Genomic DNA, 12,328 nt, shown 5'->3' with positions numbered 1-12,328 from the left:
AAATATTCAGATATTTTAGAATAGTCATGCAAAAAATATTAGTTTGAATAATTTTTGTTTGTAAGATTATGAAATATATACAGATTGTGAACAAGAAATATTACAAAACATCTATCTAACATGCAAATAGAATTTACCATGCAGAATATTATTAATTTCATTTCTTTAATAAGATAATAGATTTAAATATGAACATACAACCAATTATGAATCATGCAATAGAAATATTTCAAAAAATAAAACAACAAACAATAACATCAATAGTCCTCAGGTAACCATCCAATATTTGCAACAATTTATGTTCCATAATTTTATGAAATTAATTTAGAAATTATATAAGTGCTGTATTATGCTATTTGTATTCTAATAATTAAGAAAAATGTTAATTAAAACATTGAAAATATGTCAAAATAAAAAGAATTTTAATATAGTATATCAATAAGTCAAAATAATTATTAAACTTTAAATATGACTAAAAGACAGAAGAAATAAGATTTAAAGGATTTAGAGTTTTAGAGGATTATGATATAGCCAAGTATTCTTATGACCTATTCAAATATTCCCTAAAAAGAAGATTATGGCATATTCCTATGACCTATAGAAGTATTCCTAAAAAGTGCTGTTTGCTTTTCATACAGACACAATATCTTTCTTATATAATTATTACTAACTTTAAAATCTAATCTCTAATAATGGATAAACTTATCTAAATTACTAAATATCCTGTATAACACGGGATTTTTACATTTAGAAACATTACAGAAAGTTACCAATAAGGTATAGCTTCTTACAAACAGGTAATAGGAAGTTCATTTTAAATATACATAAGATACTGAAATTATCCATCTTTGCTAAATTTTCTATCTAAAGGGGACTAAGCACGAACGAGAGCAATTGATTCTAAGCACCTTATAGCAGTGAATCTAATTTTTTTGTGTGAATATACTAGTGTTATGTTTGACATAGTTATACCAACTTAACGGATTATGTTTATGTTAGGGTTTTCTATGAATAAAACTTTGATATGTTAAGCATCTTTTGATGAAATATCATCATATGTTTTGTTGAGTTCAAAGGTTCAAATAAAATAACAAGCCAAAACATCAAATGCTGTAAATTATGGAAGTACACTTATAAAAATGTTTACAATATTACAAGTTACAATATTTTTTTTTTCTAATTTAACATTTATCATTGAAAAAGTTAATTTTGTGTCACAGCGTTTTGAACTCAACAAAACATTTGATGATATTTAGTCAAAAAATGCCTAACATTTTGAAGTTTCTTTCTTGTAAAACCATGGTAAAACTTATTTTAAAAAATGCTATAACAATAATAAAAATAACCCTAGTATATAGACCAAATAACATTTAGAATCACTTGCTCTTGTTCTTGCAAACTCCTCTTTGAGCTGATCTTCCTAAAGCCTGCTTATAGTAAGAAATAAATGAACTTTTTAGGGCGTTTCCAAAACATTGTGTTTTACAGGATAAAGACATAAATAACCACCCAATTTTAATTATATTTTAGGGAAGCTTTAAAGAAGCGGATTTTGAAATATCTTTTATAAAACAAACATTATTTAAACCCTTCCCCAGTTTACTTTACAATTTAAATTAAAATTTAAAATGCCGAGGACACTTTTACTCTTCCTATAAAGGATGCTATAAAAATACTATTGTAATAGATAGATAAAACAAAACAAAAACCTAATAAAAATTTTTCTCAAGTCTCAGTCTTGAGTTTTGGTGATGGAATAACAAATTTTAGCAAAAAAGGGAAAATAATGTTATTCAAAATAAGAATACAAAACAGTATGTGCTTTAAATGCAAATTTGAACCTTACAGTAATCAATTTTACTTTTATACAATTCAGGCAATATGCTAAGTAAGCCGTGTGTTGTTTTTTAAGAATATATGTATTCCTAAACAAAATAATTAAGATAAATCTTTTCAAAATGTATGCTATATTAGTTGAAAATGAGAAAAATATTTTAATACTTTTTTATTAAGATAATTATTTCTGAAATCAATAATAAAGTTTAATAAAGTTATTGTTATGAAAAAAACTGTGCAACTTATTCAACCCTTTTCTAAAACAGTTCAATAAGTAAATAAAATTTTGAAAAGAAGGTCTTGGTGTGATAATTTAAATATAAGCTTGCATATAGATAAAGCAATGGCTAAGGAATTGAAAGCAAAGATGAAAAAAATCATGTCCTGTATGTTTTAAACAAGATTGTATTCTAGTCTACCTTGGGTATGGGCTGAACTACTCAAAATATCAGTCCCTTTTTGATGTTGGCTACTAGAAGAGGAGGTTGAACAAAGGGAGGAAGTAATAGAGCTGTCAACAACAGCCACTGAGGCAGATGTAGTGACAGCTTCTCCTGTAGCAGCTGGAGAGCTTGTGGAAGCTGCTGAATCAGAGCTACGTGTTAGGGGAGAAGAATGACTGTAGTCAGGGGCTAAAGGGTCAATCTCTTCCAAAGTATTAGAATGGATTACAGAGGACTGGTGTGCTATATCTACACTACATGTGGTGGTTGTAGGGGTTAAAATTGAGTCATTATTGGTTAGATTAGGAGGAGGAGTTGCATGCAAGGATGGGGAAGGGGATAATGGGGCTACACTAGCAAGATCAACAGCAGATGCATCGGGCAAATCTTGCTCATCTTGCTCTTCAGTGTTAGAGGTCACATCCATTGCAGGGGATGAAGGGAGTATGCTATCTACTAAATGATTACTGGAAGGAACTGCATCATTATCAATCTCACCATCAGCATGTTCATTTGTTGGTTTGGTGGTAGTAATTGCTGGGATTTGTCTGCCTGCTTGCACATCTGGTCCAGACTCACTGGACTCAGAGGAAGCATCGCTAACATCATCATCAATATTTTTCTTCTTTTGGTGTTCAACTTCTTTGCTGCTGGTTGCTGTGGTGACTTCACCACCAGTTTCTTCTTCAGTAATCACTTCATACTCATCATCCAGAACAAAGGATTGTGGTCTTCTTGACTCCAAGTTAGACAGAGAATCATAATCAGATGAAGTATCTGATACAAATGAATCAGGTCGTTTTCCACTTCTTGGCTTGAACTTAGGTGCTGAAGATGAATCATAATCAGATGAGCTTGCAGCTCCTCCAGCACCTGGTTTACCACCTTCCTCTTCCTCAGTGTCTGAGGAAGCACTGCTACTTTGTCCAGACTTTGACTCAGTGCTAGATGCTTTCTTGGGCAAAGGCTTTAGAATTTCTCCACCTAATCTCTTTGCAGGCAATGGAGAGTCATCAGATTCATCAACAGAAACAGCTGAGGTAGCTGCTAGTGAGGGGGGTGGTGGTGGTAATCCAACTGGGGGTGGTAAATTAGCGGAATCAATGCACTCTTCTTCAGAGGAGCTTACTTCACCAGCTGTCATCTGCTTTTTAACCTCAGTTACTTCTTGTCTTGTTGACACAGAAGTTTCTGGAGAAGCCTCAGGGGATTTGATTGCTGGCTGGTTGTTATCAGAACTGGAATCAAATGAGTCTTTGACAAGAGCACTTATAGGTAATGCTGTAGCTGTGGATTCCATTGGTGGAACATAATCTCTTGGATGGACATCTCTGTCAGATCCTGTTTCAACCTCCTCCTCAGGCCCCTCTTCATCAGAGCTAGAGCTATGGCTAAACTCAGAGGCTCCACGAACATTCTCACTTGAATATTGGCTAGCAACAGAGTCAAAAGAATCTTGGACAGGCAATTCATCAAGATGAGGTGCAGCCAAATGCACAGATCTGAAGTCTTCTGGTAGCTGTTGTTGTCTAACCAGTGGAGCAATAACTTTCTCAACAGGTCCTTCTTCATCAGAACTAGAGCTAACATCTTTGCTAGAGACATCTTGTTTTTTATTGTTGTCTGATTCAAAATTGGAAGCTGGTGGTGGTGGAAGATCTGAATCACATTCTTCCTCTTCACCACCAGTTGTAGCAAAGTGAACCTCTTCAACAGTATTTGTAGTCTCAACCATTTCAAAGCTACTGTCAGTTGAATGCTGCTGTTGATCATTAAAATTTTTACCTTCTTGCTCTTTTTGATCATATTCTTGCTTATCATCAAAATAATCTTCAGAATGAGAGTCTTCATCTCCTTCTTGTGGTAGAGAAGATGCCTTGCACTTAATGTCTTCAAGACTCTCATCTTTGCCGGACATATTGTCAGAGAGATCCTCACAAACAGATGTTAAATTTACTTCAAGAGAGTCTTTTGAATCAGGGGCAGCAAGACCCTCTGTTGGACTTGCATCATCAATATCTTTATGCATAGTAGTTGTTGCTGCAGTCATCATAGCTGAAGTTGCTTCAATAGAACTAGTAGTATTTGTATTAGCTACAGTAGAGGAAGATGAAATTAGAGAAGATTGCTCAATAGATTGAAAGGAAGAAGTTGTGACTAATGTGTCAAATCTATCACCAGAGTTATTATCCAAAACTGATACATCACTCTCACCCTCCTTACCATCATTTTTACTATCAACATCAGCTGTTTTAAAAGCATTGACTTCAACTTTGTCAACAATTTCAATACCATTATCTTCCTCACTCTCCTCTTCAGATTGCTGTTCTTGCTTTTGTTGCTGTTCAGAAGAGCCACTTGAAATTGATGAGTGTGAACATGTAACAGATAGCTGCTTTGATACAGCTGCTGCAAACTCTTCATCTTGTGATGTAGTTGTTGAAGTTGTCAATTCATCAGCTGCTGGAGGTGGTGGTGGTGGGGGAGATGATTGGCGGGAGGAGGAACATGGAGAAGAGGGAGAGGGCGGTGGTGAGTAAGTTCCTAAATACACAATTACAAATACACACACTTAACTACCAAAGGTACAATGCACAAGGAGCATTAATATTATTAGTTTTTGTAATTTTTTTATTGATTATTGCAGTGTTGTAAAATACATAAATAAAACTTACTTTTCAGGTATACAGGGACATGACAAATGAAGATAAATTTATTTGCCCATTTATTATTATGGTATAAAATTCCAATTTTGATATTAGAAACATAATGAGGAAGAATTGAGAAAATAATATTTTATTTTCCTATGTCATCTCCCTCCCTGATTTAATTGCAAAGATTTTAGATTATGTGCAATTATTCTAAATATTACCTATTCAAACTAGATATCTTTTTAAAAAGTAAATTCTTAAAATTAGTGTGCAGATAGTTTTTGAAAGCAAATTTAAAATCTAATAAGCAGGTGAAACTTAAAATTTTCTGAAACTAATATTATTAATGCTTCTATTGCAGTTAATTGTGTGTTATGATTAGTTAGGTTAAATAACATAGGATTCATGAATCTAGACTTATGTATTAGTAATAAATACTCAAGTTTAAATATTTTTAAAGTCTAAATATATGAACCATTAAAAAGTGATGATTCTAATAAGTAAAAATTATATTTTTTTTCAAAACAACTAACAATAATCAATCAAACAACAATAACTCAATCAATCAATAATTTTTAATTATTGTTAAGATAATTATTAATATCTATGTCTAAAATAAATATCTGTTGTTAGTAAAACACTAAAAAAACTTTATTTATTCAAATAACATCAATAACAAACATAGTATGTTAAGTAAAATCACAATAAAAATAAGAATATGTATTGAAATATTCTTTGAAAGCACAATGTTAGTAAGAAAATGGGAATTAATATAAAAAGAAGTGGTTAGATTTTAGAAATTAGTCTGGGAAAAGGGGTATTACAAAAAAAGGATAAATATCAGTAACACTTCATTTCTAACCTAAAAAATATCATACATCCTCTTCATTATTCTTGGGAGTTAGTCTTAACTGATCTTGATCAAACTCAGGAACTTGTTGAATAGTCAGTTCATCAGATTGGGGCAGAATTCTTAGATGTTGCCAATGCTGTTCCCCTGAGACAGAAAGATGTCCTCCTTCAACTAGTACTCCATCCCCGCTCATCCCAAGCTCAGCTACATTAGATAGATGTATGATAAATTCTTCAGGTGGACACAAAGGCGGTGGCTCTAGACTACCTGGGGGTGCTGACCACCGGACAGGACCATGAAACTGATCAGAGTATTGTTGACTATTACAATGTTGACTTGTTCTCATTGTGACCCCGCTGAATCTATGCACACTACCATCATCTGCAATGAACTCTTGTTCTGTTGTAGACATGCATTCAAGCCCTTCTGCACTTGACACATGTTCAGGTATAACTTTACTAATCAGGTCTCTACTGCTATCATCACCAAGTTCACTAAGCATATGGGGTACAGTCTGATATCTTTCAGTCTCTGCCTCAATATCATCAAATTCACTACACACAGAATAAAGAGCTTCATATGAAGAACGTCCATCAGCAGGTTTAACTGTAAGCTGATTGTCAACATAATCTGAATTAAGATGCGTTATTTCTATCTCAGAAGCTTTAATTGACGCTGTGACAGGTAGGACAGATAATTCAGATCCTGAAGCAGACTTTTCAATAGAACAAACGTCTGATATTTCTACTGCCAAAGTCTCCATTTGTCCCCTTGCTACCTTTTCCATGAAAGACTTTTCTCTTTTAAGAAAGTATTTTTCAGCTTCAGGAGTGGTGGATATCTTCTCTTCACCTGAGCCAGATGAAACTTTCCTACCATTGCTGCTTGGAATTTTAACACCCTCGCTATGCTTATGTTGTAAAGGAGATCCTTCTTCAAAGCTACCCTGTGCATAATCAGTTAAAAATAGTCTATCAACCTTTGCTGGACTAGATGAAGTAATAACTTCCTCATTAACATCCAGTCCACCTTTCTCTTGATTTGGTGAGAGTACAAGCTTGCCTATGATTGAAATGCCATGTGGCTCATCTTCTTCATCTAAAGGTTCTGGCTCTTTTGAATAAAAAACTTCATCATCTTCATCATCAATGTAAGCTCCATGTGTGCTAAATGCTTCAACAGTTGTGTCATAAACAAAACTTGATTCTCTGCTTATCAACCCACAGCTTCTGTCTGATAAATTGCTGGGTTCCCTGCTCAACACTTTTCTGGTTTTAGAGTGCTCTCTAGAAGGTTTTCTTTGTGCTTTACTTAAAGTAGGTGTCATTGGAGATTTTGGTAAGTCTTGTGGTGAAGATTCTATCAACATTGGAGCAATCAATGGAGCTACAGTTGATGGTGTGGCTTTTGTGATGGATGAAAGCTTTTCTTTTCTGTCATCAGGGGAGAAATCTTTAACAAATTTAAATTATGTTGTTTTCCTCTAAACTGTTTTTGTATGATATAACAAGCATTTCAATATTATAAATATTTTAGAACAGAACAAAAGAACATCAACCCAAAAGTGGTCTTTTGTTAATAAACTCTATCATTGGTTTACTATTCAGTGCAATATTAAACTAAGTATAGGGTGCTTTTACATTTAAGATTGAAGTAACATTGAGATTATCCAAGCTACAAATAATCTGTGCAATTAGCAAAATTATTTTTAGTAAAAACAGCTTTTTTTCGACTGAAAAGCTGTTTTTTTACCTAACAATAGATAATGTGCTCTAATTAATATTATTTTAGATAATATGTAATATATATTTTCAGTTTATTGGTGTAAGTGACATATAAAAATGAGACAATAAAGATTTAACAAAGTGAAATTGAAGCTACATAAATAAGAACCCCTACAGTGATTTGCAAGTCACCTCTGTCTGGCTTACAAGGTAAAGCTGTTGGCGAAGTAGTTGATTTAGTTTCAAAACTACCATCTGCAAGTTTAGGCTGTTGTTGTGTAGAATCACCAACCAAAGATTCATTGCTTATCCATTCTTCTGACTGGTCTTCAGTAAAATTATCTGCTAGAACATTTTCAAAGCTGTGGCAAGCTGTTTCCTCATCTTCAGCAGTTAAAAGCTGTGAGGACATCACATTAAATTGGTCCTCATCAGTAACAGATTTTTCAACTTCAGCAGATGTTGTTTTAGTCCCATCATATTTTGGATCATTAATACCATCAGATGTTGCAGATATCAAACGATCAAAGCGTCTATTGATATTTTCTTCGCGCCTTTTTATTCTTGCCTCAATTTTGTGGCTCTGCTCAGTAATGTACTTTTCGTTCTTGTTCTTGTGAATTGAGGAAGAAATCGTCGTTTCTGTTATTTCCAGATCAACTGCAGGACCAACAGACTCTGGAGCAGTTACTTTGATAAATGTATCAATACATTTAGTATTGGGAATAGCTCCAGAGGAGTCAACAACAGCTGATGATGATGCCCCAACCACAGTTGAAGTTATAATAGCAGTTGGTGCTGATAAACTTAGTCCAAGCTTGGAACGGCGCAGAAAACCAGAAGAATTTGTATGTTTAGATAGCTCTAAATATTTAAAATTTGATATTAAAGACACCAATAAAAAATGGGGTTATGCATGTATAAGAAAGCACAAATAAATATGCATTATTTTATGAGAAAAAAACTTAATACTTAAATGTAAAAGCACCCAGCAACCAATAGAAACAGTAGAAAAGTATTCCAAAATACTAAGTAGTAAAGAGGTCAACTGAAAATCAATTATTTATACAAATATTTAAAAAATAATATTCAAAACGACTTTTTAAAAAGTTGTTCCCTGTTATTTTCTACTAATTGTATTTTAAAATACAAATCCGCCTGTTTTTCAAACAATTTCAAAACAATTTTAATGAAGGCAATTTGAAAAATATTTTTGATGGATAAATTTTCCGCATTATCCACAAATGCTCTCCAATTCTCATTGTTAACTTTTGAGGAAAATAATAAATTCTTCATTATTACTTTAGGTTTAGATTAAGCAAAGATTAGGAAGTTTAATTTAAGGAAGTCTATCAAATATTTTATTAAACAGAATAGTCAGTAAATTAAAGAATAGCAAAGCTACCTAAAACAACATTAATTTTTTTGTTTAACAAATTCACCAGTAGACAATACAACGAATAATAACACTACTTTTACTAAGCCTACACCTTCCCTTCACCTCCCCCTACACCCACCCTCCACCTTCCCATCACCAATATAACATTATTTCAATATCAACAACAGAACAAAGAAAGATAGGATAGATAAGGCAATAAGATGATTCATTTTTTTCTAAGCAATTTTAAGCATTTTTTATTAGTTAAATAGCTTATATTGTAATCATTTTCATTTAAGGAAGATATAATTGAAGTGTTTGAGTACATAAAAGCTATTTACTAATTAAAGTTTTTAACATTAAAATCTACTTTTAATTTTGGATAAATTATAATATTTATGTAGTGATTTTAAATGCTGAAAACTTTATTGAAATTTTAAAATTATTTCAGGATTAAAAATATATAAAAGACATCAACAAATAATCTGTTTTAGTTAAATAAAGATTTTTTTTTATATATCTTTAACAGAATACTTATTGATGTCTTGATATATAATCTGCAGTTCTAAAATTTACCTTCAGATTGAACTATATTTTGACTGGTAAGCTCCGCCTCTTGTTGTTCCTGTTGTCCTTGTTCACTAGGTTGAGTCAGGGTATCTTTCAAGCCTTAATAAATATTTTAAGCTATTAGTAAAGCAAAACACACAAATCAAGCAATTTGGGGTTAAATTCTTAGCCTTAAAAACAACATTGAAAGTTAACTGTAATAATTGATTTTTAGTTTAATCAAGGGTGACAACATCCATAAAAGCGAAGCTCAACAAATTAGTCGGACATTTGTATGTTTATTAATTGTTTATTTTATAAAACATAAAAATCATTTATTACAGTATTTAAAAGTTAGTTAAGCTATCTTTATATTGGTAAAACCAACAAAGGCAAAAACCCTGATATGTATCTTTTTAATATTGTAAGTTATCAATGTATGTTGTGAGGTTATTCTAAGAAAAAAGTAAATAATGGGGGGGGGGGGGGATGGTTGTATTAGTAGAAAAAATATATTTAATAGGTAAAAAAATTATTATGTTTAAAAAAAGCTAAATAACTTTCTATTTTACTTTTTAAAACCATAAAATGTAATATTTAGGTTTTTATATTTTATTATAATATCAAATGCATATTTATAGTGCAAAAAAGCTGATTTTTTTACAACAAAAAAATATAAACTCCGCTGTTTTGATTGCGGTTTTTCTCCATTCAATATTTCTAATAATCAACACTACTACATTTTACTATTATGTACTCGTGAAAAAATAAAAAATAACTGGAAGTATTGTATAGCAGAATAATTCAATATTCCCAATAGATTCAATAATTTTTTTTAGGTTCTAAATGATTTGAATGAATAAAAAATTTTGTTGCAAATTAAGTAAAGTGAAGTCAGGTGAATTTGACTAATATTAACTTGAATATTTAGGTTTACATATCTCGCCGTTATCCTCTAGGCAGGCTAGGGAGCCGAGCGCTGCGGCCAGAGTTCATAGTTATGTCGGGGGGGGGGGGGGGGAGGGGTGGGTACTCAAATTTTCAAAATTGAAAAAAAATTCTAAGAGGATATTACCCATATCTCCACAAAAAGATTAAAAATTGTGCATAATTTAGTGTTTTCATTGACAGAAACCATTGCAATAAACACTTTAGGGTCATTAAGAATGACCGTCTGTAGACAAAATTTAAATCACTATATATTTAGCAAGATTTTAATACACGAAGAAGTTAATTGCTTACAATCAGTAAGTTAATTACCAAAAAACTAATATAATGTAATTTTCAATCGATATAAAATATTTTTCGGTTATTTTATGTATTTATGTATTCAGATTTTAAAAAAATCAATATAAGTGAACTTGTTATTTCTGATTTTACTTATTGAAAATAATTTTTCAGTATGGCTTCAAAACCAATTGATATCCACTGGATTAGATCAGATTCTCAGTCATAATGAAAAATCATGTATCGCATCATATTACAGACAGCTTTCCACAATTATTAAAATAAAAATAATGACATTCAAAACAGTTTTGTTCGCAAAGGCCTTCGGTCCCGAGAGGCGAACAAAACTGGTTTGAATATTTTGAATATTTCATTTTAACATCCGTGGAAAGCTGTCTATAATACGATGTGATAATTAATATTCCTTGTATAAAATTTCAAGACAATAAATTTAAAGAAATGTACTAACTGTTAACTAAAAATCCATCCAAAAAACATGAAAATTTCAGTTTTAGAGCAAACTTACATATTCTAATTATTAAGTAGCTGCACTTCTAAAAAGTATCTCTTCGAATGTCAAATTCATATAAAGACAAAAACAACTAGCTAAATGCATTCCTTTTAAAGAAGATTGGTATATTATCTATATTTTTGTGCATGAATTTTACTAAGTATAATAATGTGTCATAAAAATCCTTTTTTTCTAACTAATGTAATTCAAGTATTCAAACCTTATAAAAAATGGTCATAGGAACATAAAGAGCCAGATGTAGTAATCAGTAACAGAACAGAAGTTGGGTGTAAAAATTAGAATGATTTTAAAAATTATATGAATGTGTTGTAAAGGATTGGAGATATAAAACTTATTCTTGTAGAAATGCAAATAAAGAGGTAATCAGGATTTTTCTAAAGTTCTTCAGTTTCTGGTTCATCATCATAGTCAGCAATTTTCTTGGCAACAACTTTTCTTCTTCGATTCATTTTTGTCTTTTCCTTCTTGGTCACCTTAGACTTGCCAACATGATTATAATATTCAGGAAAGTTGACAGTTTTTTCCTCAAGGGGACTCATGACAAAGTTTTCCAAGTGCATAATTTCATCTTCTGTATCAACTTCTTTTTCATTGTTGTTTTTCTTACTGCCTTTGCGGTCATCTTTGTCAGGAAGTTCTTTCTCAGTGGTGCAGACATCTCCATCAATTGAGGTTGATATATGAAGCATTTTACGCTGAGCTTTTGGCAGGGCAAACTCTGGAAACTTGATTTCTGATACTGGAATCTGAATTTCCATGCCTGAGATAGGTTCTTCATCTGTATCATTAAAATCATCAATGTCAGGATCTGAATCAGTTTCAATCTGTTCTGTCACAATTTCTGAAATATCTAAGTCAAGATTGTCATCAGTAATATCTCGGATTTCAGGTTTGAATGACAGCTTTCCAATATTTTCATATGAGACAGATTTTCTTGGACTGTACACAGCAATTGTACCTTCTAGATCATCATGCTCCATCAGAACAATTTCACCAAATCCTGATGAAGAGTGATTTTCAGCAACAGATGTTTGAACCTCAGATATGTCAGTGGCTTCAGACACATCCTCTTCCATCTCATTGTCTGTTGAGTGCAGGCTTTCACGAAGACTTTCAGTATCCTCATCCTCATCAC

General features: G+C 32.0%; 1 protein-coding gene across 18 annotated transcripts in view; it reads right to left on the bottom strand.

The window, feature by feature from the left end:
* Nucleotides 1-12,328, bottom strand: part of LOC145323761 (uncharacterized) — a 180,757-nt gene that overhangs the window by 8,445 nt on the left and 159,984 nt on the right. For 14 of the 18 annotated variants that reach the window (XM_080166269.1, XM_080166284.1, XM_080166285.1 and 11 more), the window contains 2 exons: nucleotides 9,462-9,554; nucleotides 2,256-4,823 (listed from right to left, as the gene is read on the bottom strand). In XM_080166269.1, coding sequence (XP_080022395.1) covers nucleotides 2,256-4,823; nucleotides 9,462-9,554 — 2,661 coding nt within the window. Of the gene's footprint in view, nucleotides 1-2,255; nucleotides 4,824-7,699; nucleotides 8,372-9,461; nucleotides 9,555-12,328 lie in introns of all 18 variants that reach the window. The other 4 variants (XM_080166277.1, XM_080166278.1, XM_080166276.1 and 1 more) reach the window with 4 other exon arrangements.

The sequence above is a fragment of the Acartia tonsa genome, chromosome 7 (assembly GCF_053477335.1).
Source record: "Acartia tonsa isolate MP-2025a chromosome 7, ASM5347733v1, whole genome shotgun sequence".
Lineage (NCBI taxonomy): Eukaryota > Metazoa > Arthropoda > Copepoda > Calanoida > Acartiidae > Acartia > Acartia tonsa.
Note: the sequence above shows the minus strand (reverse complement) of the source record. Positions and strands in the feature narration are given on the sequence as shown.